This window comes from Cricetulus griseus, chromosome 8 (assembly GCF_003668045.3).
Source record: "Cricetulus griseus strain 17A/GY chromosome 8, alternate assembly CriGri-PICRH-1.0, whole genome shotgun sequence".
NCBI classification, from domain to species: Eukaryota; Metazoa; Chordata; class Mammalia; order Rodentia; family Cricetidae; genus Cricetulus; species Cricetulus griseus.
Window position 1 is genome coordinate 28,716,761 of NC_048601.1, and position 25,004 is coordinate 28,741,764.

The following is a 25,004-nucleotide window of genomic DNA, read 5'->3' on the forward strand; positions in this document are numbered from 1 at the left end:
GGCAGGAGCTGATGCAGAAGCCATGGAGGAATGCTGCTTATTGGCTTGTGACCACCAGTTCAGGGGTGGCCTCACCCACAGTGGGCTGGGCTCTCCTCCATCAACCATTAAGAAAATGCCCTACAGGCTTATGAACAGCCTGATCTTATGGAAGCATGTGTTCAACTGAGGTTCTCTCTTCTTATAGCTTTTGTCAAGTTCACATAAAATTAGGCAGTACAGGGGTGCAGTTCCTATTAATATTGCCTTTACCTCAGATATCAGTCACAAGCTTAGGAGTCTGGACAACACCAGACTGCAAATTCAAGAGTTCCCAAAACTTGCTTTAGTTAAGTAGTTCTTTGAGAATGACTCTCAGAACTCAAGAAAGTACTACTTAGAATTACAGCTTGAATATCATAAATGACCCTGAGTGCTTTCCAGTAATATTTTGAAGAAGTTTTGATTTGAAGTTATTGTAGATTTCAGAGGAAAGTTTCAAAATTAGTACATAGAGTCCTTTGAGGACTTCACCAAGCTTCTGACAATGGTAGCTTCTTACATATAATACCAAAGTAAAGGAATTTGACATTGGTATAATATGTTAACTAGAGACTTAACTTTTCACCAGTTTGTATATGTGATCAGTTTTGGCGTGTGCTTTGGCATCTGCAGTTTGATCTAATGTAAAGAAGTGTTTAATCCACCTTTCTCTGAGTAATGTTCTGCTATAGGTACTAATCTGAGTTCAGAAAGCACTTGCTAAGATTTCCAAGTACTTGTTTTCCAGAATAAACAATTGGACCAGGGACACATGAAAAGTCATAGAAATAGAGACAGAAGAAGAAAGAGACAGGTTTTTTTTTTTAGGCTTATTCTTTTTATATTACTTTATTCTTTTTTATGAATTCTTTTTTTTTAAGAGACAGTTTATTAAGAAAAGGGGAGTCAAGACGGTGGTGGCACAGGACCCCTTTAATTCTAGCACTCTGGAGGCAGAGGCACTTATATCTCTGTGAATTCAAGGCCAGCCTGGTCTAGAAATCAAGTTCTAGCACAGCCAGAGCTACACAGAGAAACCCTGTCTGGAAGGGAGATGGTGGAGGGAGGAGTAAGAAAGGGGGAAGGCACTGAGAATATAAGTGAGCTAGAGATCCAGGACAGATCCATGGCTCAAAAACTCTTTCAGGGTTATTTATATAGCACCACCTTCTGTAGACAGATTTTTATTTGCTCTCTTCACAGCTCACAAAAAATAACACAGAGACTTCTTATTATGAAAGCTCGGCCTATAGCTTATGCGTGTCCCATTAGCTCTTATAACTTAAATTAACCCATTTATATTAATCTATGTTTTGCCTTGTGACTTTTTACCTCTCTTCCATCTTGTGTCTCCTCTTTCCTTTCTGTGTCCTCTGGTGTCTCTCCTGTGCCTATATTAATCTCCTCTTCCTCTCTCTCTGCCTGGAAGTCCTTCCTAAACTCTTCCTGCCTAGCTGTTGGCCATTTGACTCTTTATTAAACCAATCAGAAGGCATCTTGGCAAAGACACATCTTCACAGTGTACAAAATGATTATTCCATAGCAACCTTCATCTACATAGGAAATCGGGGCAAATGGAATCTTATAATGTGAATCTTTTGTGATTGATTTGAAAAGTTCACTAAGCATCCTACCTCTGATCCATCAAAGTTGTCCCATCTGTATATTCCAAAGCTCTTTCCTTTATTCCACTTATCTTGGAATGGCCATGCTGTAAGTGAACCATAATTGACTTACTGAAGGAAATTTCTGCCGTTTCAGATTTGGATATTGGCAGATGAGGATTTGTGTTGTTATGTGATAATGTTTCTGTTTCTGTGGAATTAGCACCAAGAGTTCCATTGCCGGGGTACATGTTTAATCCTGTAAGATACTCCCAAGCCTGTGTGGAACAGCAGTACCAATCACATTGGCACAAATATTCTCTTACAGCTTGTTTATTCTTTTTGTAGCATGTAATTGTGGGATGTAACAAAATTAAGAAATAATTCTGTGGGCTGCAGAGATGTCACAGTTAAGAACACTGGCTGTTCTTGCAGAGAACCTGGGTTCAATTCCCAGTACCCACATGACAGCTGGCATCCATATGTAATTCCAGTTCTAGGGGACCCATTGCCTACTTCTGACTTCCACAGGCACCAGGCATGTGTGGTACACAAACATATATGTGCAGGCAAAACATTCATATACATAAAATCTTTTTAAAAACTTATTTTTAAAAAGCTATGTGAGTAAAATAAGAGCTCCATGCACTGACAGTTGCTTTCGTACTGGTCACAGGTGCTCAGGAGAACAAAACCAAGGGTAGGTAGTTGGCTCTGGAAGAGACTAATAGTTGAAGAACAGGATAGATTATTGATAAGCTTTCATTCTGACTCATTAGTTCAATTTATAAAAGTTAATTTTGTTATTTTATGAGTGTTTGCCTGTATATATGTCTCTGCGTCAAGTACATGCCTTTTGTCCTTGGAGGCTAGAAGAGGGCACCAGAACACCTAGAAATGGAGTTACAGACGGTTCTGAGAAATGATCCTGGGTCCTCTGGAAGAACAGTCACCACCGCTGAGCCATTGCTACAGCCCTCTTACTTAGTCATTGGAAATTTAAAGAATTGGTTTCTTCCTCTGTAACTCTTTATTTCTCTAAAAATGTTTATCTTCTCTTAAATAGTTAATAATCTGTGCTTATAGTTTCTTTTCATAATGGGAATCATTCATTTTCATTGTTTACATGAGTTATAATAATGTTTTTATGGCTTAAGATTGTTGAAGTACCATTGCAAGTTATTTTCATGCCATCAATGTCGGTGATTTTTTACTAAGTAACTATTAACAACTACTACTCGGGCTTCAGAACAGTCACTGAAAACTGCATGGATTTTTTTTCAGGTCATCATCCTTTTTTGAAGTAAATAGTGCTGCTAGGAGCAGACGTGTCTCACTGTTGTGAAAAGTCCTATGTTATTAAAGCATTTTAAAGGCCATATTCTGTAGGTCTTTGAAGTGTTTAAAGAGCACCTACCTAAGATATATCTCTGTATAACCTTGAAAACATACCTAACATTACTATAAGTTTGATTGTAATAAATGACTATTAACCTGCATTTCATTATATCATAAATAGCTTTCAGGGACTAAAACTTTACATTTTAAATGAACTGATAGATATAATATCTTAAAAATAATAGAAACATATATACAGTATGACAAAATAATCTTACATTTGTATCCATATATAAAAATCCATAGCATTGTTAATTATTTGAGACTAGTGGTTGTTCAAAAGTAGACTCAATAGTCTACACTTTTATCTCATAATTTCTATTCTATATCGTGCCCCTTTTCCCCTTCAGAAAGAGATCCCTGAATCTAATCTCCAGTGTTCAGATTTTTCCTGACCATGACCAATAACAACTTGTAATCAACCCCCCTAAATGACAAACATCCATAACCCACTGAATGACCAAAAACCATTAACCCCACCTCTTGGGAATGTCATTGTCGTGTTCTCTAGACTGCTTCCTGATATCTGGGGACGATGGCATCTTTGGAGGACCCAGAGAGAACTGAAATAATGGTCAAGTCCTGGGGAAACTAGCCATAAGTTTGTTGTCTAGTCTCTGTGCAATGGGAAAACACAAGGCTTATCTGCAGTCCTGGCTGGAATAGTCTGTGAGGCTGCACCATCTCAGCCAGCAGCCTTGATGCTGTTCTGGATATAGAACTCTGAGGATATTGCCACAGAGGCCTTCTGAGAGGCTGGATTACCTGAGCCACTTGTTTTCATTTGTGTCTGGTCCCCTTGCTCTGTATTGTAGTTTTTCTAGGTTTATATCTTTATGTAGCCAGGATTTTCAGAGGGTCTTCCCCAATCAAAACAGATCTCTAACAATCTTGAAGGGATCCACAACCTTTCATTTTCTGTGGAAACAAAAGCATAACCTCTTCCCCAAAGCAATATATTTTATGACTTCCATTTTCAAGCTAAGGCATTCCTCACAGACTCCAAACTAGGCCCCCTAAACCATGAGTGTCAGTTGGGGGGCTTGGGTAGTCTATGGAACCACTGGCAGTAGATCCAGTATTTATCCCTAGTGCATGAACTGGCTTTTTGGAGCCCATTCCCTATGGAGGGATACCTTGCTCAGCGTAAATACAGAGGGAGGGCCTTGGTCCTGCCCCAAATGATGTGACAGACTTTGATGATTCCCCATGGGAGGCCTCACTCTCTCTGAGGCGGAGATAGGGAGATAGTGGGGGGAATGAGAGGACAGGAGGGAGAGGGAACTGGGATTGGTATGTAAAATAAGATTTTTTTCATTTAAATTAAAAAAATAAAGTTAAGGCATTCCCTAAGTATCTAGGCTGTTGTAATCAGAACACTATATCTCTCAGCAGCTGTCACTGGCTCATCAGCAATCAAAAAATTTGAAGTCAACAAGACACCATATAGGGATCTAGACTCTCTGTGTATTTTCCATCTTTATGTGGCTTATCCTTTTTATATTCTCACTTTAAAGACTTTATCTTATTTATAAACTGTCTATACCCTTTTTCTTTTCTTTCTTTTAAGCCTATGCACACTTTTTTAAACATATTGTACCTGTTCAGAGGTTTTTTTTTTTTTTTTTTTTTTTTTTTTCCATCTGTATTTGTTTTTACTGAGCACCTGCAGCATTCTCTGACAGCATGAGACCAATCTTAAACTGCCAGGCAGGTCTGCTGTTACATGGCTCAGCTTTGTACGTGGTGCTGGCACATAGTGCTGGTAGCTGGCTCCAGCCCACGGGCAGTGACCATAGCTGTGCCTCTGTAAGCCAAGCACCAGCACACCTGAGAGACTGCAGGACTAGGAAGCTACATCTGCCTCCTTATCCAGAACTTTTCTTAGCTTTCCCAGGCCCTATGTTGGCATATTCAAGCCCCTACATTGGACACCAAATGCAGACTGATTATTTTTGGGGGTCGCCACCTCACACAAAACAAACAAACAAAAAACCACAGGGGGCTGGAGAGATGGCTCAGAGGTTAAGAGCACTGACTGTTCTTCCAGAGGTCCTGAGTTCAATTCCCAGCAACCACATGGTGACTCACAACCATCTGTTATGAGATCTGGTGCCCTCTTCCTGTGTGCCCATATACATGGAAGCAGAATGTTGTATAAAATCTTAAAAAAACAAAAACAAAAAACACAGAGGCTTCTGAAGCATACTATTTGATGGAGCTGACATGGCCAGAAAATTAAAAACAAAATAGGTTTTTAATAGGTTTTTAATAAACATATAAAACAAAAACAAAATAGGTTTGCTTTAAGCTGCATTGTTTTGTTGTGTGCACACTTTTTTATTTTTCTTTCTTTCCCCCCCCATCCCCCTTTGGTATTTTGAGACAGAGTCTAGCTACGTAGTCCTGTTAGACCTCCAGCTTGCTTTGTAGACCTGGCTAGCCTCAAACACACAGATCTTCCTGCCACTACCTCCTAAGTGCTGGCATTAAAAAGCCTGAGCTACTACACTTGGCTTATTGTTTTCTTAATTTTTGTTTAATTTAAAATATTCTAGTAATATGCACAACATAAAATCTTTTGTAAAGTTTTTTTTTAAAGTGTGTGTGTGTGTCACATGCCATGTATGTGTGTATGTGTCTAGAGTGTGGGTTTGCAAATATGAGTGCATTTGCCTGTGGAGACCATAAGAGTGTGTGGGATCCCATGGACCTGGAATTACAGACAGTTGTGAACCACCAGGTACAGGTGTTGCATCCCTATGTCACAGCACTCAGGAGTCAGGAAGATTGTAATTTTGTGGACAGCTTGGGCTGTGGTAGAATATTATTTTAAGGTTTATGACTTTTGTTTATGCTGCTTTCTTTTTTTTTAATTCTGTGAAGCTGTGTTACCGTGCCTGTCTAAAACACCTGGTGGTACTAATTAAAAGCTGAATGACCAGTAGTGAGACAGGAGCAAGGATAGGCGGAGAGAGTATAAGTAAAAGAAACTAGAAAGGAGGAGAGCAAGAAAAGAACAAAGAGAGGACATCAGCGGCCAGCCACCCAGCCAGCCACGGAGTTAAGAAGGAAAGTAAGATATACAAAAGTAAGAAAGATAAAAACTCAGAGGGAAAAGGTAGACAGGTTAATTTAAGAATAGCTGGCTAGCAACAAGCCAAGCCAAGATTGAGCACTGAACTAAGAATAAGCCTCCATTGTGTGATTTACTTGGGAGCTGGGTGGTGCCCTCCCCCAAAAAAAGCTAAAAGAGCAAAAAGCATCCATTGCACTGGGATATATAGGAAGGGTCTGTCTTCAAAACACTTAAAATCACTCATAGTGTTGTATGTATATCATTGTTACTTTCCATCTGTATAAGTTTTTTGGTTTTCAAAACTGAAGTGCTAATCTCATTGAACAGTAACTCTGTTTCTTCCCATTCCTGCTGTCCTCAATCCCTAACAGCCAGTGTTAAGCTGCCTGTCTATGATATTGACTAAGTAATTCATGTACAGGAATTATACAGTATTTGTCTTTTGTAATTAGTTTATATCACTCGGCAATGTCTCCTTGTTATAGTATATTACGATTTTCAGTTCCTTCCTCCTTCCATTCCTCCTGTGCATATCTTCCTGTATGTCACAGTGTATATGTGGGTGTTAGAGGGCAACTTGAGCCAATTCATCTTCTTCTTCCACCCTGTGAGCGTCAAGGATCCAACTCACATTATCAGGCTTGGCATCAAGTGCCCCTATCCACTGAGCAATCCTGATAGTCCCAAATTTTCATTCTTTGAGGTTGACATACAGTTCATTGTATATGTATACTGCATTTTGTGTATCTATTTATTCTTCACTGGACTCTTGTGCTGCTTCCATATTTTAGCTATGAATAGTGCTACAATGAACATGGGTATACAGATCCTTAAGACCATACTTTGGGGTTTATTGTTTTATTTTTATTTTTGAGACAGGGTTTCTCTGTGTAGCCCTAGCTGTCTTGGAACTCACTCTGTAAATAAGGCTAGCCTCAAACTCAGAGATCTGTTGCCTCTGCTTCCTGAGTGCTGGGATTAAAGGATTACACCACTATGACAGGTCCTTTGGGTTTATTCTTAGAAGTAAAATTGCTGGATCATAGGGTAATTCCATGGGGCTTTTTATTTTGTTTTGTAATTTTTTGGAGAACTGCTGTAATGTTGTCTTCATTGTGGTTGTACCATCCATTTTATTTTCCACCAACAGTTCTCAAGGATACCACTTTATATTTTACTCTGTGCATGGTGTATATGAGTGTATAGTGGTATGTGTGCTTGTGAATATGTGTGTGGGTGTCTGGTTATGTGTGCCATGGTGTTTATGTGGAAGTCAGAGGATGACTTTTTGCCCCTTCAACTGTTACATTGGTTCTGTAGCAAATGCAGGCTTGCACAGCAGGCACCTTTATTCCTGAAGCCATCTTACTGGCCCAAGGGTACTAATTTCTCCACATTTTTAGCAGTACTAATTTTCTGTTGGTTTTCTTTTGGGGGGGATATTGGGTTTTAGAGGTTTTGTTGTTGCTGCTGTTTGTTTTGGTAGGGTTTTTTGTTTCTAGTAACTGACTTTATGCATTTGGCAAATGAACATATGTGAACACTTTTAGCTGTGTTCAGTGGTATAGACATGCTGTAACACTCACAGCCCTAGACACTTTCTAAATCCTTTGATCCTTCAAGAAATTAAAATTCACCTATTCTGTGTGGTCTTTGGTTCTGATAGCCCCACATGCCAAAGTGGATGCTTGGATTTCTTTGGAAAATTGGAATGGCATTATTGCATATAACCTACATGATGTCATTCTGCATGCTTGATGTCCTCGAAACGCTTACTCAATATCAGTTCACAACAGAAAGTCTGTGTGAAGAGCTGAGCCATTGAGAGAATAAGGACAAGGAAATTCATGCACAGTCAGGACCAATGCTATTCCCTTCAAACATGTTTGATTCCTGGCTGGCTGAATTTGCAGAGGTGGAATCCATGAATTTGGAATGTCCACTATCTCTGGGATTTTGTTGTGCTGTCTTTTATTGCTTAGATGCCTGCATTTCTGTTAAGTAGATGTTTAATATGACTTATATAAAAAATAGCTTTTCTTCTTAATAAACAATTTTTTCTTTTTATCCTGTTAGTAGATTGAGTCACACAGTTGACAGTTTTTGTTGGGTTTTTTGTTTGTTTGTTTGTTTGTTTTTTCAAAATCTAGAACTAGGCCTGCAGAGGAAAAGGGAACATTTGCTAAAGCTGAAGGATATGTGCACAGGCCTGTGGAGTGTGCATGTTCAGAAGCTTTGCAACTGGCTGGCCTGGATCTGTCAAAACAATGTGTGGTTGGTTCTGACTGTGTGCACACTGTCTTATTTGGATGTTTCAGAGTAGTGACCCCGGGAATGAGTGTATTATAAGTATTATTTCAAAAATTATCAAGACTGCTCAGAGAGGGAAAACAGAAACGCTCCTGTCAAAAAGGTCTTTAATCTTCTGTTACTGCTGTCCAGGGATTAATCTGTGGAGCAAAGGCTAATATTTTTGATGCAAGTTATTTCACAAAAGGAATTCTGTGGTAGGGAAATAAAATATGAAATTAAATATACATTTTAGGTCTGATCTAAATACATACTGGATTGTTTTTTAAGCCCAGGCTGCCTAAGCACAGAGCCTAGGCTCACCACTTAAGTGGGTGCTGTTGACAGTAGGGTAAGTGTCTGTCAACCCAGCTAGAATAATGCAACATGTTGCATTTTAAGGCACTCACACATTTGTTTATTTAAATTATGTGAAAAATTAGACATATGGGACAGTCCATGTTTTTGGATAGTGTAGGTACAGCAATAGGAGCTGCTGAGGCAGTGGAAGCCTTCTATACTTTTTTCTATCACAATTTATACTGTTACAGATTTTGTGTACATTGTTAAGTAATGCAGACCTTTCGTAACAAGTATTTAGTCTAAATGTTAATGTCTTAAATGTAATCTTTCCTAATGGCGACACACACACATAATGTACTCACATACACATACAGCTACATATGTATGTATTCTCATCATTAATATATGTAAGAGTGTATAGTATGCTATATAATTAGATGCATTAAGAAAAGTCCTTGTTATGTCTGACTTGTTAAAGTTATTTCACAATCCTGGTTCATGGTTTAGTTATAGTCAAAGTAATGACAGAAGTAGTACTTCTTGAGAGTTGGCTTGCTTTGTGTCAGGACGGTAATCAGGTACTTTCTATGTGTACATTGCCTCAGTTATTCCTGTCAGCAATGCTATGGGACAAGCTGTGTCTCCCTTTGGTGATCTAGGGTCTACCTGCCTGCTAACCTCCTGTTTCATTGACACAGTGTTGAACAGAGGAACAAGGACAGAAGAATGGCTGTTAGTTTGAAGAAAGGAAGAGTGAAATAATCCTGAGGGTTAAGAGAGTGAATGGACTAAAGACATGCAGGAGGATTAGAGAATAGAAGTGCTCATCCTGTGTTAGAAGCATGAATCTAAATTGTCATTGGTCAGCACATCTTTGAAGTTTTTTGTTTTTTCTTTGTCATTTTCAGCTGCAAGAATTTATTGAGGGATTAGATAGAAAGTTAGATTTTGTAGGATTGGAATTTGGGCAGTTTTTGGAAGGAAGGAAGAAGGCAGTCAGGGAAGTGAAGAGAGAATACATAGGACTGTTGAGAGCTTGCGGGAGGCGGTGTGGCTGTAGAGGAACAGTTGAATAGAGGGGTGGAGCTGATTTTCTATGAAGAGCCATTCTTTTCAACAGACAGTGCTAGACTAATTGGAGAGCCATGTACATCAAGTGTTCTTAACTTCGACCTACCATGGAAGACTTTTGAATACACATTACTCAGAAATTAACTTCAAACAAACATAGGTCTAGATGGAAGAGATAAGCCTGTAAAACCACAATAATTCGGGGGAAAAGTTGTGACCTTGGAACTAGGAGAGAAAAAAAAAAGATACAGAGGCAGGAATCTTAGGAAAACAATAACTTACGGGGTTTGTCATAATAAAAACCTTTGCTCTTTGGGACACACATTTAGCCAAATGAAAAGCTGAGGCCCTATACTGGGAAAAGATACTTTCAAAACATTTTATCTTGGTAGAGAGTATGTGTCCAGCATGTATAAATGACTCTTACGACTCAAGAATAAGACAACAAATAACTCATAAAAGAGGGTAAGAAACTGAACGGAAAGCTCATCAGAGAATACAAATGGCTGCCAATAAGAGGCTCATCAGCAGACATAGCCAGGGAAGTGGAAAGTTAAACGGTAAGGAGTCACTCCCTGCAATGACTGTTATGAAAGGTCATGTGTTGGCAAGGATGGAAATTGTCTGGAATTCTCCACTGCTGGTGGTAGGGAAAAAAGAACAGCTACTTTGAGCAATTGAGCAGACCTTTAAAAGTTTTAAATGCATACATGCCACATCACTCACTCATTCAGTTTCTAAGTATTTCTCCAAGACAAACCAAAACTAATGGTAACATGAGAACTTGTTCTGCATGTGTTCTTAGCAGCTTTGTTAATAGCCAAGAACATCAAACAATCTGAATGTTAATCGCATGTCTGTGAATAAAGAAATTGTATCCTATCTATGAAATGAAATATTACTTGGCAATGAAAAAGAAAGACTTATTAGTAGTCTTCACAGTATAAACAGACCTTAAAATAATTAGGCTTGTCAGGCAGGGGTAGCACACGCCTTTAATCCCAGCACTCGGGAGGCAGAGGCAGACTGATCTCTGGGAGTTCAAGACCAGCCTGGTCTACAAGAGCTAGTTCCAGGACAGCCTCTAAAGCCACAGAGAAACCCTGTCTCCAAAAACAAAATAAAAACAAAATTCAGGCTTAATGAAAAAAGATAGACTTAAGGAAAGTACATGCTCTATGTTTTACTGTGTTTAAATCTAGCAAATGTAAAGTACTCTTGTGTCAAAAAGCAGATAGTGCTTACAGAGCTTTGGAAACTTGGGTGTCATAGAAATGTGAGTCATCTTAAATATGGTGATGGTTATATTAATACATCAAATTGAACATGTGAAATAGGTCAGTTTGTATCAAGAGTTGGAGTGTGTGTGTGGTAGTGGGGGGAGTACAAGGATATGTATGAAGATGAGAGGACAACTTCTAAATCAGTCTTTGTCTTCTCTCCTTCTTTGAGAAAAAGGGTCTCTTTGCTACTTCTCTGCTGTGAACACCTGGCTGTCCCAGGAGCTTCTAGAGATTTTCCTGTGTCTGCTTGCCATCTCACTGTGGAGCACTGGGATTTCAAATCATACACTATATATTCAGCTTTTACATGGTGCTTGGGAATGCAGATTCAGGTCCTTATGCTTGTGTAACAAGCATTTTCCCCTCTGAGCTATTTTCTGAACCCCTAGTTTTTTTGGGGGGAGTGGTTCAAGACAGGTTTTCTCTGTGTAGCTCTGGCTGTCCTGGAACTCACTTTGTAGACCAGACTGGCCTCACAGATACCTGCCTGCCTCTACTTCCTAAGTGCTGGGATTAAAGGCATGCTCCACCAATGCCCAGCAAACTCCTTACTTTTAAGTATAATCTTTATCTAACTTTCTGTAAATGGTTGGTTATATTTATTGCCATTGTTCTTTTCATGTTAGCTTTTTTCAGGTTCTTGCATAAGCTGTTTATTTTGTTGATAAGAATGTTTTATTTTTTGATAATGTAGCTATAAACCAAGCTAATGTAATAAAAAGGCTAACTTTAGTTGACATATTTTGAGGCTAAAATTCCTTTTTAAAGGAAATTTAAATGTTGATTATATCCAATTTATGATTTTTACATTTTTATTTACTTACTACACCTATTTGATGGGGAGTGGGGCAGTAATATCATAGTGCTCCATATAGAAATCGGTTTTCTCCTTCCACCATAGGGGTTTAGGGGATTGAACTCAGGCTATCAGGCTTACTGGCAAGAGCCTTTACCTGCTGAGCATCATCATATCAGCCCATTGACGCTAAAATTCTTTATGTGCCTATTGGAAACATTTGTATTTTGGACATTTAGAATGTGCGACATTTGCTCCTGAAAATATTATTCCTGTTTTCCTAAATGTTCTTGGCACTGACCTGAGTACAAATACAAGATCTGCCCTCACAGATATTCTTTGGGGACATATCTGTAAGCGACTCCTGATGTCATTACAGGTCCTTGCTAGAATGCCCTCTAATCTGTAACTATGAAGGTTGAGGTTAGCAAATGAGAGTTTACAGCCTCCCATTTGTTGATATGAATGTGTATAGGCTGGCTTCAAATTTACAATCCTCCTGCCTCTACTTCCTGAGTGCTAGGTTGGTGAGGAGGAGAGGGAGAGGGAACTGGGATTGACATGTAAAACAAGCTTGTTTTTAATTTAAATTTTAAAAAAGGAAAAAAAATGAAAAGAGAAAGCATTGCACATAGCAGAACAGTGGTAACTATCCAAATAAACAAATAGATAAAATGCTTCTATCTGATTACAGGAGAACAATGGAAGAAGAAATGTGTAATGTGGTTTGGTATTTCTCACATTTTTTAGATACTTTTGAAGTAAGAGAACTCACTTTCTTTCTTTATATTCTAGTTCAGATTAATTTCGGCCAGCCTCAAATGTATTGTCTGTTTTCAGGATTTGAAGTATACTGTTTGGGTATGTTTGTTAAGTGCCTGTTGGGGAATTGTTCTTTAGCCAGACCATAGTGGTGCACGCCTTTGATCCCAGCATTATGGAGGCAGAGACGGGTGGATCTCTGAGTTAGAAGCCAGCCTAGTCTACAGAGTAGTGAGGTCGAGGACAGCCAGGGCTACACAGCAAAACCATATCTCAAAAAACCCAACAACAAAAGACATTGTTCTTTGGCACTGTGTCTTTATGGTTTCCTTATTTTGTTGTATTTTATTTTATTTTAATTCCCTGTCTGGTCTCACATGCTATCTACCGTTTCCTTTGGAGCCTTTACTGAACTAATTAGCCCTGCTTTAATTTCCCTGGCTGATCCAAAATGTATGTCATGAGTCTAACCCTGATGTTTGTGTTGTCTCTACAAGATGTGTTTTATTGCTGCCTTTCGTATATTTGATAAATTTGTGTTCAAAGGGGTATATGTTTTATATGATAAATACTGAGGAAAATACTGGATATATTTGACCACAAGTTCCCATCTGCTAGTTGTTTAGAGTGGGAATCTATTTAGGGTTTGGCTGTGTTTGATGTTTATCATTGCTGTGAGTTACTGAAGTTGACATTCATCATTACCATGGTAACCAAAGGCTTCAATTATTTTCTTAATAATCTTTGTTCTGTTTGACTCTTGTTTTTGTTTGTTTGTTTGTTTGTTTGTTTTGTGTGTGTGTGTGTGCCTGCCTGTTCTCAGAATGCCTTTATTTCCCAGCTTCCTCTGTTGTGTTCCATTGTTATTTGTATTTAGATTGATGTTGGTGGTAGAGGGCCAGGAGAGTTCTATGATGTTCTGATTAAGCCTCGGGTTTGTTCAGGTACCAGAACCTGGGACTGGGGATATGGTCATGACAGGACTAAAAAATACTCTTCCCCTTCTTTGTTTTTTCATGACTTTAGTGGGTATCTAGCAAGTAGGTTTTAGACCTCATTAGGCTACTGCTGTGAGGTAGTACAGCTCTCTAATTTGTTTTCATGGCTCTTCTATAGTTTTTACTTTTTATTTTGTATTTTCCTATTTTACATGTTTTGTAAGTGCCAAAGTAATTGTTTTCATTAATATTTTCTGTTCTTTGGTACTTTCATAATTAATATAATTACTGATATATTTGTATTTACTTTTGCTTCTCATGTGTTATACCTGTTCCATGATCCTCCTTTCTCCCCTTTTGGTGGTTTGTATGTTTAAATTCTGGTTTCCCTTTGTACCAGTGTAGTGGTTATCCGGCTGTGCTAATGGGATTACTGGTCACCCGTCCCTCATTTAAGAAGGAAGTAGTCTATGTACATACAATACAGTACACATCTAGTTTTAATAGTAGCATAAAAACATGATTCAGATTTCTGTCTCTTTGATAGTAGATCATGGGGATAGGTATTCCTCTGTACATGAAAGATAAATTGATCATGCTAGTTTTGTTTTTTAAGTACTTCCTTACAGTTTTCTCAGCCTAACCCAGGAGTTTACATCTATCAACTTTATTTTTTCCTTTGTCATCTATCTTGTATAAGCCATGCTAAGCCACATAATTATTCAGGATAAAAAAGGCTTATGTTAAAAGACAGAAAAAGTCTCTATTATAGAAAACTACAAGGAGGTGAACTGATTTTTTTTTTTTGGCGGGGGGTTGGTGACAGGGTTTCTCTGTTTAGCTTTGGAGCCTATCCTGGCACTCGCTCTGGAGACCAGGCTGGCCTTGAACTCACAGTGTGCGTGCGTGCGTGCGTGCGTGTCGTGGAGATCAGAGGCCAGGAGTCAGGTGTTAGTTCTTAAGTGTCATCTACTTTTCTTTTAGACAAGCTCTTTCTCTGGTCTGTAACTCACCAACTTGCCTGGCTGACCAGCAAACCCCAGGGATCCACTTGTCTCCAGCTCTCTAGTGGTGCTGGTACTATAAGTATGGGCATGTCACACCTGGCTTTTTATGGGAGTCAAACTCAGAGTCTCATGCTTTACCAACTGAACTGTCTCTTCTGTTCGTAGTTGAGCTCTCAATTGATGCTTTGTACTGTTTTCAGCTTCTAAGTATACAAATCTTGTTTTCTGTGCTAGGTGAGTTCTCTGAGAGAAAATTTATATTTGGTCTCTATAATGCTTAGTACATAACAGATATTATGTGGTGCATCTTACTAAATTGTGTCTCTGGTGATGGCTGTTAGAAGCTAGTTTTTTAGGAAATTTTCAATTTTGATACATTTCATTTCCCAGTTGTATATAATAAATAGATTTTTAAAATTCCCCCCATTCCTCCCCCTTCCTTTCTCCCTACTCCCAGTTTTTTAGGTAGGATCTCACTGTATAGCTCAGGCTGGCCTGGAGTTTACTAGGTGTCCAGGGAAGCCTGGGTTTGTGATCTTCTGAAGTGCTGGGGTCATAAGTGCCTGACTTTACTTTGAATGAAAGCTTACAGACACTTGCAAATAAAAGGCATTTGAAAAAATGTTTATGAAATTGTGGTGTTTTCCTGTGCATCTTTTTAAATTTAATGTGAGTTCAAGACTACAACTGATACAGTGCCTCTTTTTTATTCAGTACAATCTTGCTAAAATATTTATTGTAACTTTGTGACAGCCTCACCCCTCCCCTTACACAGTCTCATTATGTGGCTTTGCCTAGCCTCGGACTTGCTATTTGGAACAGATTGGCCAGAAATTAGCTGTCTCTGCTTCTGGAGTACTAAGAATGAAGGCAGGGGCCACTACACTTTGCATGTACTCGCTCTCTCTCTCTCTCGCTCTCTCTCTCTCTCTCTCTCTCTCACCCTCTCTCTCTCTCCTTCTTTCTTCTTTTTAGATTTATTTATTTTATGTATGAGTGCTCTGTCTACATGCATGCCTTTATGCCACAAGGGCATCAGATCCCACTATATTGAGATGGTTGTGAGTTACCATGTGGTTGCTAGGAATTCAACTCGGGACTCTGGAAGAGCAGCTGGTACTCTTAACTGCTGAGTCATCTCTCCAGCCCCTATTTTCTTTTTTTTAATGCTGATAGTTTTGATATTTTCCAATATATCTTTTCTTGACTACAATTTTTGTTTTGTATTTTTAAAAAATTAAAAATGCTAACAAAAAAACTAAAAAATTATCCTACCCATTCCTACTGATAGAACATAAAATTGTAATTTTTTTTATACATTTAGCCTTTCCCTGTTTGTCTGTAATAGGTGAGCTAAAGGCTAAGTTTCACTTCTGTTCTTATGCTTGTTTTTCAGCTTTTTCTTAAAGGACACCTGTGCCCTCTGGACGTGCTTGAGGAAGAGCAATGAAGGCAAGTATCCAGGTCTTCATGACCTGTGAAAATAGTTTGGGTCAGTGCCAAATGTTTTGACTACCATATAAAAACAAAAAAGTTAGCAAGAAAAAGGAATAAAAAGAAATAATTTGTGTGTATTTCAGGATGGTTTTGTGGAGTGCCCTTTTAAACATTTGTTGGATTTTAAAAAAGCAATTTTCCACTTTATTTCTAATATTAATTCAAAGCAACTTGTTTCCTGAGCATGCACTTAGCATATATTATGTCTTAAGCAAAACTGTGGTAGATAAACAAATTGTAGGAAATTCTGAGAATTTAATGCCATGACCAGAAATGTGTGGTGTATACATGGCTGGTACTTGCTCCTCTTTCCCCACCCATATTTCACATCTCTTTCATCATGTCATTTTGCTTCTTTTTTCCTTTTCCCTACCTTTTCCCCTTTACTATAAGACATTTTAGAGATAATAAACAAGAAACGCCAAATTTCTTTCTTACCAAGGTACAATTAGCTTCACAGTAGAATCTTATATATGTTAAACCAGAGATCTAAATGTGATTTTGAATTTTGTTTTTTTGTTTTGTTTTGTTTTGTTTTCATATACTGATCAACAGTTATACTTATTCCAGGGTTACTGACTTAAAGAAGAAAATGGTGGGGCATCCTAAAGTCTTTGGAGAATACTGAGTATCATGAGTGCTAACATTCTTTTTTTTTTAAGATTTTATTTATTTATTATGTATACAACATTCTGCTTGTATATCTACACACCAGAAGAGGGTACCAGATCTTATAATGGATGGTTGTGAGCCACCATGTGGTTGCTGGGAATTGAACTCAGGACCTCTGGAAGAGCAGCCGGTGCTCTTAACCTCCGAGCCATCTCTCCAGCCCCGAGTGCTAACAGTCTTTCTTTCAGTATTTGCAGAGTTATGACAGTGTTATTGTCATTGGTTATTTTGCTGTCACACTTGGTCTTCATTAATATTTGGCATACCTCAACCAGGGACCTTAGAGATCTTCTGTACAGAGACTGGAGGAGCCATCACAAGTCTGCCCATGTTCTATATGTGTGATGTCACAGCAAATAATAGCTGTGCCCCTTACCAGGTTACATCTTCTATCAGAAGTGGCTAATCACATCTTACTGCTTAAAACTCGGCTTGGGTGTATTAGGGCTGCATGCTCTATGGGCCTGGATAATTAAGATAAGTCTTGCTGTTAGAAATACTGGAATGCATCCCTCATCTTTACAGCTGTGAGTGAGAGCCTTGGCTTGGAAAAACCGGAGCATGCTACAGATTTCCCTAGAGATTGCTAGCGTCTCTTTGTAATCTGTCATTTCAATTAAAAAAACAAAAAACAAAAAAAAAAACAATGTACAAATCCTAGTTAAATTTCAGATGAAGTTAACTGGCATCTAAAATATGCCATATACTCCAAATGTTTTAGATAGGAAGCAGACAAGTGGTCAGTTCAGTTGATTAGTCCCAACATTGCCCAAAGAAAAATGTGCTGAGTAGTTGACTCCTGATAGATATCCTCATGTGTAAGACAAGTAGTATTTCATTTAGTTTCTCTGCTAGTGGCATTCTTTTTTTTTTTTTTTTTTTTTTGGTTTTTCGAGACAGGGTTTCTCTGTGTAGCTTTGGAGCCTGTCCTGGCACTCGCTCTGGAGACCAGGCTGGCCTTGATCCACTGATTCACAGAGATCCGCCTGCCTCTGCCTCCCGAGTGCTGGGATTAAAGGCATGCGCCACCACAGCCCAGCAGTGGCATTCTTTTACTTATGGTATCTTTTCATCTGACAGTGTAAACTGGCTTTGTTTTACTTATAACAATAACCGGATCAGTTGTACAATTTGGCTAATACAGTATAAACAAGGAAAACAACAAACTACCTGTTAACTGTCAGCCTTGCTTTGACTTTAGGAACAGGGTACAGTTAGGAACGGGGTAGGAGGCCATATAGACCACAGAGAATTTTAGTGGAAGACTGCATGCTTCCCCACTCCTAACAGCTGCTCTCAGTTGCCTCCTTCAAGAACACAAAAACATGGTGTTCAGAAAGTAGGAAGGTACCAGTGAGAGATGAGTGCTTTTAATCCTGTCACTCTTAGTGCTGTTGAGTCATTCAGAGTCAGCAGATGGGGAAACAGGTTTGAAAGAATAGGGACCATGGAGCCACAGTACCAGTGTTCATGCCCTGTGATGTGAAGGTCTGAGAATAGTCATCAGGGAGTGTGAGTGGATCTGTGTTTCCTGTCCCTCTGCACTGTAGCCTGTGCTCACAGTGAGCTCATTTATGCCTTCTGCCTCGCCGCTTGGTGGCAACAGGACCCATACCCCAGAACAGGAACTTGCAATACTTAACTGGCAGTGGAAGATTGTTCAGGGTACTCTTAATGTAGGAAGTTTTAAAGTCTTCTAAACAACAACAAAACTTAGAGAAAATATGCAAGAACTCCAGTACCATGGTTTGTCCTCTCTAGTAGCTTCTATGCATTTATACAATTTTATATATTTGCACAAACTCAATAAAAATAAAACACTTTTTATTAAAGAAAAGAGATCTGATCCCTGACCTTTCACCCCTCCCCTTTGCATGTGATTTCAGTAGCCATGACAATCATGTTCTTAGTTTCAACTTCCTTTCCTGTATTTAATACTGCCTTATCATTGCTATTTAACCTTTGACCTTTGGTTTTTCTTGGCCCTTTCCTTGTACCCAGTTACTTCAGTACATCTTTGCTTTTGAGTTTATAAAGACAGATAGGAAGCTTCTATCAAGAATAATACAGTTGAAAAAGGGATTTCTTTGGATATCTTTTCTGCATTTTTTTTTTACATTTAAAGACTTAGTGTCACTGTATAGTCCAAACTGACTTAGAACTTGTTGTCTGTAGTCCAGATTGACCTTAAACTCTCCACCTTCCAGTCTTAGCCTCCTGAGTGCTAATATTACGGTTGTGTGCACCCTGCTCCCCAGTTCAAATCTCCCTTTTTGACAGCTGGTATTGAGCAAAGCTCTATGCTCTCTGAATACTGATTTGTCTGGACTGCTCATTTATTGGGGCCAGAAAGGTTATTTTGACTTCAGCAAAGAATTCCATTCACAAGATTTTTCGTTTTGTTATCCCAAAAGAGCAAACCTGTCACCTCTGGTTACCATTGAGCTTGATGAATACGAATGGATGCTAGCAAGAGATTCCAAATTTTCATTAAAATCCATATAGGTTAGGATAGTTCTCTCTCACTATTTGAATTTGCTGGATTTCAGCATGTATATACTTATCTGTGATTAAATAAAAAGTATTTAATTGCCTCAGCTAGACTAAACTACTAGATGGTCTGTTCTCTTGCTTTTCTAAGCAGTGGCTGGTTGTCCTGCCAGCTGCTGTTATGGTGTCTATTCAAAGATGGCCCTTTAGTATCCTTCATATGAAGGGATCTTTTCTTTTCTTTCTTTTCTTTTTTTTATTTCTGACATTGCTATTTTCATTTCCTGTATCCTTGTTCTGGGTTTTTTATTCCAGAAAATACCATAACCCATTTTTTGAAAAATTATCTTTTAATCTTCTGATTAAAGATTGCTTAATTATAGTAACTTATTTGTTTGGCTAAATGCATGTTTTTCTGTGTTTTAACTGTAGTGTTTCTGTATTTTTGCATGGATGTATGACACAAGGTTATTTTCTTTCCTTTTTTCCTTTTTTTTTTTAACATTAGGTAGGCATGAAGCCTCCATCTCACAGCTGCATGCATAGTCACTGTTGAAGCAAATGCCTACCTAATTTGACAGTCTTGGTGTTTTTAAAATTTTTTGAGTTTGCAAATAAGCTTATTAAGCTTACTGATGGAGCCTTCCAGCAGTGAACAGTTATATGAGGACCCTGACCCTGGAGGCAAATCCCAAGATGCAGAAGCCAGGAGGCAGACAGAATCAGAACAAAAGTTATCTAAAATGACCCACAATGCTCTAGAGAACATTAATGTGATTGGCCAAGGCTTGAAGCACCTCTTCCAGCACCAGCGCAGGAGGTCATCAGTGTCTCCACACGATGTGCAGCAGATTCAGACAGATCCAGAGCCTGAAGTGGATCTGGACAGTCAGAACTCATGTGCTGAGATTGATGGTGTCTCCACCCACCCCACAGCTCTGAACCGTGTTCTGCAACAGATCCGAGTGCCACCCAAGATGAAGAGAGGGACAAGCTTGCATAGTAGGCGGGGCAAGTCAGAAGCCCCAAAGGGAAGTCCCCAAATCAACAGGAAATCTGGCCAAGAGGTGGCTGCTGTTATACAGTCAGGTCGACCCAGGTCTTCATCCACAACTGATGCTCCTACCAGCTCTTCTGTGATGGAAATAGCTTGTGCTGCTGCTGTTTGTTTACCTGGAGAGGAGTCAACTGCAGAACGGGTAAGTCTGTTAGATTTCTGTTTACATGCTGTTTTCACAGGCATGTGCATGTACACACACACACACACACACACACACACACACACACACACACACACACACGAGAGAGAGAGAGAGAGAGAGAGAGAGAGAGAGAGAGAGAGAGAGACAGACAGACAGACAGACAGACAGAGAGGGAGAGAGATATGATCAGTCTAGCTTTTATAGTAGTATTTTGGTTTTTAGTTATATTTTTAAATTTTTCCAAGATTGCTCTTGTGTACACACCTATAATCCCAGTGCTTAGTAGGGAAAGGAAGGAAGACCAGGCTGTGTAGGGTTTGAGACCTAATACTTTTAGGCCTACCTGTATAATGTGAGACCGTGTCTCAAAAAAAAGGAAGGAAGGAAGGAAGGAAGGAAGGAAGGAAGGAAGGAAGGAAGGAAGGAAGGAAGGAAGGAAAAGAAAGAGAAAATAATTCATATTTACTTGTACCAGTGTGCAAAGCATGGCTTTGATCTGGTGATTGAGATGAATTTAGTCAGAACCATCATGGTATGTTGATAATTGATAGTTCCTCGGTTTTGTTTTTCATGTTTAGTGTGTGTGTGTGTGTGTGTGTGTGTGTGTGTGTGTGTAGGGGCACATTACAGAGTGTGTGTGTGTGAATACAAAAGAACAAAAGAACTTGTAGGGGTTTGTTCTCTCCTGTCATGTGAGTCCCAGGCATTGAACTCAGATCTCCAAGCTTATCAGTAAGCACCTATACCCACTGAGCCGTCTCATGGTGGTGGAGAGATCTCTTGTAGTCCAAGCCAGCCTGGAACTTACTGTGTCTCAGAGTACGATTTTGAAGTTCTGATCCTTCCAAGTGCTAGGAGTATAAGCATATTTTTCTATACCCAGTTTATTCAGTGCTATGGATAAAACCCAGGTCCTGTACATTCTAGGCAAGCACTCTACCAACTCAGGTATCCCACCCAATGGTTCAGTTCCCCTTTCCTTTTTAGGTTTATTGGGATCATTTTCTCCTATATAAAAATCTTATTAACATACTTAAGCTTTACAAACCTATGAAAGTAGTAATCTCATCCCCATGTATGTCCATAATAGATGTGTGCAAATAAAATTGGTCAGTTCACATCACTTAGAGGATCACAAAGGCAGATTGATAGTCACAAGCAATTGCTTTCTCAAAAGTGTTGTGTTTTTAAAGTTTAGATACTATTTGGAATTTTAAAGAAACGTGGTCAGTTTAGAAAACTGAAAATATGGAAAGGAAGAAAAAATAAAAATAGCTCTTGCCAATATTTTAGTAGACTTTTCCAATATGCTACTTGCATTTGAAAAATAAGTTGAAGAAAGTTTACATTTATTTTTCATCCAATTTTATTAATGTTTTAAATAAAATAAAAAACTCAGTGTTGAGTTTTTCAACTAAAACTCTGTTATGAGCATTTTTCTCTATAAATACAATTTCACTATAAATTTTACTGATTATATAAATACTGTGGCCTATCTTGCTATTTCATTGTTTGTTCATCATTTTATATATTAGAGAATATGAAAATACTTACGTAGCAATATAGTTATCTTTACTTAAAATAGCACTTGAAATTAATAGATAATGCACCTTACAATATTTAATGACAGTTATAATGATAGCTGCCATTTATTCTTTGCTTCTGATGTGGCAGGAAGTGTATTTAAACCTATGTAATTTTCTCTTTGGTGCTCGAACAGCCTATATTTGGCTTTGATAGATTGTTTTTCATTATTGTTGATGAGACAGCAGAAATGTAGGAAGTTGAGTATTCTCATGGTTTCTTAACTAGCCTATTTCACAACTAGAATGTTTCAGAGCTTAAGTAATTAGAATTTTCTTTCTTTCTTTCTTTCTTTCTTTCTTTCTTTCTTTCTTTCTTTCTTTCTTTTTTTTTGAGACAGGTCTCACTATGTAGCACTGGCTGGCCTGGAACTCACAGAGATCTACCTGCCACTGCTTCCTGGGTGCTGAGATTAAAGATATTTGACACCACCCACAGCCTTAGAACATGAATTTTTTTTTATTAGTTCAAATTAGGAACAAGCTTGCTTCAGATGTCAATCCCTTCTCCCTCTCCCTCCCTTGTGAAGAATATGCTGCCTGAGCAAAGACCTAAAAATATGAAGGAACAAGCCAATATTCAGTTGCTTAGGCAGAAAGAACAACAACTGGAAATGCCCTGGAGACCTGAACAATAAAGAAATTTTACTGAAATAGTTTGTTAGCTTTAAGGTAAAAGATTAATGTACTTCTAGAACAGAGGTCATAGCCATTTTATGTGTGTCAGATGGCAGAGGAGCAGTACTTGGAAGCATTCTTTCAATAAGAACTTGAAGGATTGAAGAATGGCTCAGTCAAGCACAAGAACCTGAGTTCAATCTCCAGAACCTTCATAGAAAAAAAGCCAGATGCAGTGTTTACGTACGGAAATCCCAGTGCTGAGGAAATGAGATAGGAGGGTCCTTGGGTCATCTTGGCCAGCTAGACTACCTGAATCAGTAAGCTCTAGATTCATTGAGAGACCTTATCTCAAAACTTTGGATAGAGGCACTAGAGTGATTGCTCAATGGGTAGGAAATGCTTGCTGGGCAACCCTGAGAATCTGAGTTCAAACTCCCAATCTAGCACTCAGATTAAAAAGCTGGTTGGGTGTGTGTGTGTGTGTGTGTGTGTGTGTGTGTGTGTGTGTGTGTGTGTGGTGTGTGTGTGTGTGTGTGCGCGCATCCATAACTCCAGTACTGTAAACAGATGGAGACAGGGTTGCTAGGACTTACTGGCTGCTGGCATCACTTCAGGTTTAGTAAAAGAGCCTGTCTCAAAGGAATAAAGTAGAGAGTAATATATCAGGACACATGGCATCCTCCTTTGGCCTCTGCATTCATACTTAATATATTTAACACCATATTCACATATCTAAACAAAGATTTGGGGATGGTTGAGGAAGATAACCAGCATAGATCCCTGGGCTCCACACACATATACAAAACAATTATCTATGGGTAGTATTCAAACTTTTTTGTAGTTTGAATTTTAGCACTTTGAACCTTTTTAGGCTTATCTATAGCCATAGTCATGTTGCATATTCTAAGGTATTCTCTGTGGTCACCCTTCCTCCCAAAGTATATTTGTTCTTTTCCTTATATTCTACATATGCACATGTATGGATATACACAAGTATTTATACTGTTTATACACATTTTGAGGTATAGTATGCAAATCTGAGCTTTGTTTTTAATTGCTTTTCTTATAACAAATATTTTATTCTGCCAATTCCTTAAGTACCCCTTAAAGTCCCTAAATTGTAACAGTTTGAAATACTAGTAATACTAAAATCAGTTTACTACCTTGTTATCAAAGACCTTACAGTGTTGTTGAAAAGGCAGAATTACATAAATGACAATTTAAGAAGCAGTGTGATTGTAGACATTCTCAGAAGTCAGGAGCTTATGGTTTTAGATACTAGTTGTGTTTCTGTTATCAGTGTGACCTTAAGGAAATTCAACTTTCTAGGTTTCATTTCTTTAGTTCTAAGATGTGATCATTGTGCTAAATAATATTTAATGTTACTTGCAGTCTGGAAACACTAAACACTTGCTTTACTTCCCATTTTTTTCTTGACACACTTAGAAATTTAAAATAGCTGTATAGCACAGTAAGATCAGGTACTGAGTTGTTCAGGGCTGGTAGAGTGATCCACTTACTATAGGTTCTGATTCCCTACTCCTGGAGAGCTCAGTTGATCAATGTGCATCATCTTAGACTCCATCCTCAGTAGTGAAAAGGTCTAGAAAGGAAGCAATACATCATCATATTACTAAAATTAAGAGCAGTTACAAGTCCAGAGAAGGGCTAAAGATAAAGGCAAATTGAATGGACATTCTAGAGAATATGGGCCTTGCTGAATGTCCTAGAACTGTGAAACACTGTCAAAACATTACTTTCCATCATAAGGTAAAAAAACTAATGCAGATAATCAGGTGTTGAAGTAATTGGGATACAAAGAAAACTGCAAAAACACTCCAAGACTTAATCTTAGCTAAAAGGCCAAAATAACAATGCAAACGCCCAGTTGTCCCCTGGAAAGCTATGACTATGCATGTTAAGTCTTTACACTCCAAATAGAACCCTACTGAGAATAAATAGACCTTCAGGAGATATTTAGAAGATTATTAGATTAGACAAGATTAGAGAAATATATGACTGTAACTGATTTTTAAAGTTTCATCTTAGGAGAAAGGTCTTTTTTTATTTATTTACTTATTTATTTATTTATTTTGTATACAACATTCTGCCTTCATGCACACCAGAAGAGGGCACCAGATCTTGTTTTTGGTTTTTCGAGACAGGGTTTCCTCATAACATGGTTGTGAGCTACCATGTGGTTGCTGGGAATTGAACTCAGGACCTCTGGAAGAGCAGTCAGTGCTCTTAACCTCTGAGCCATCTCTCCAGCCCAGGAGAAAGGTCTTTGAGCAATGTGTGTATGAAGCTAAATGAGTTTGTTAATGTGATCGGAAATAGAGAAGTACTAAGATTCTGAAATATATTAGAAAGACTCTCATCTGGGGA

General features: G+C 38.5%; 1 protein-coding gene across 4 annotated transcripts in view; it reads left to right on the forward strand.

The window, feature by feature from the left end:
* Tmcc1 (transmembrane and coiled-coil domain family 1) overlaps positions 1 to 25,004 on the forward strand; it is a 167,369-nt gene that overhangs the window by 38,975 nt on the left and 103,390 nt on the right. For 2 of the 4 annotated variants that reach the window (XM_027429194.2, XM_035448491.1), the window contains exons 2-3: positions 15,948 to 16,003; positions 20,147 to 20,409. In XM_027429194.2, the coding sequence (XP_027284995.2) occupies positions 15,948 to 16,003; positions 20,147 to 20,409 (319 nt within the window). Of the gene's footprint in view, positions 1 to 15,947; positions 16,004 to 19,722; positions 20,410 to 25,004 lie in introns of those variants that run through there. The other 2 variants (XM_027429192.2, XM_027429193.2) reach the window with 1 other exon arrangement.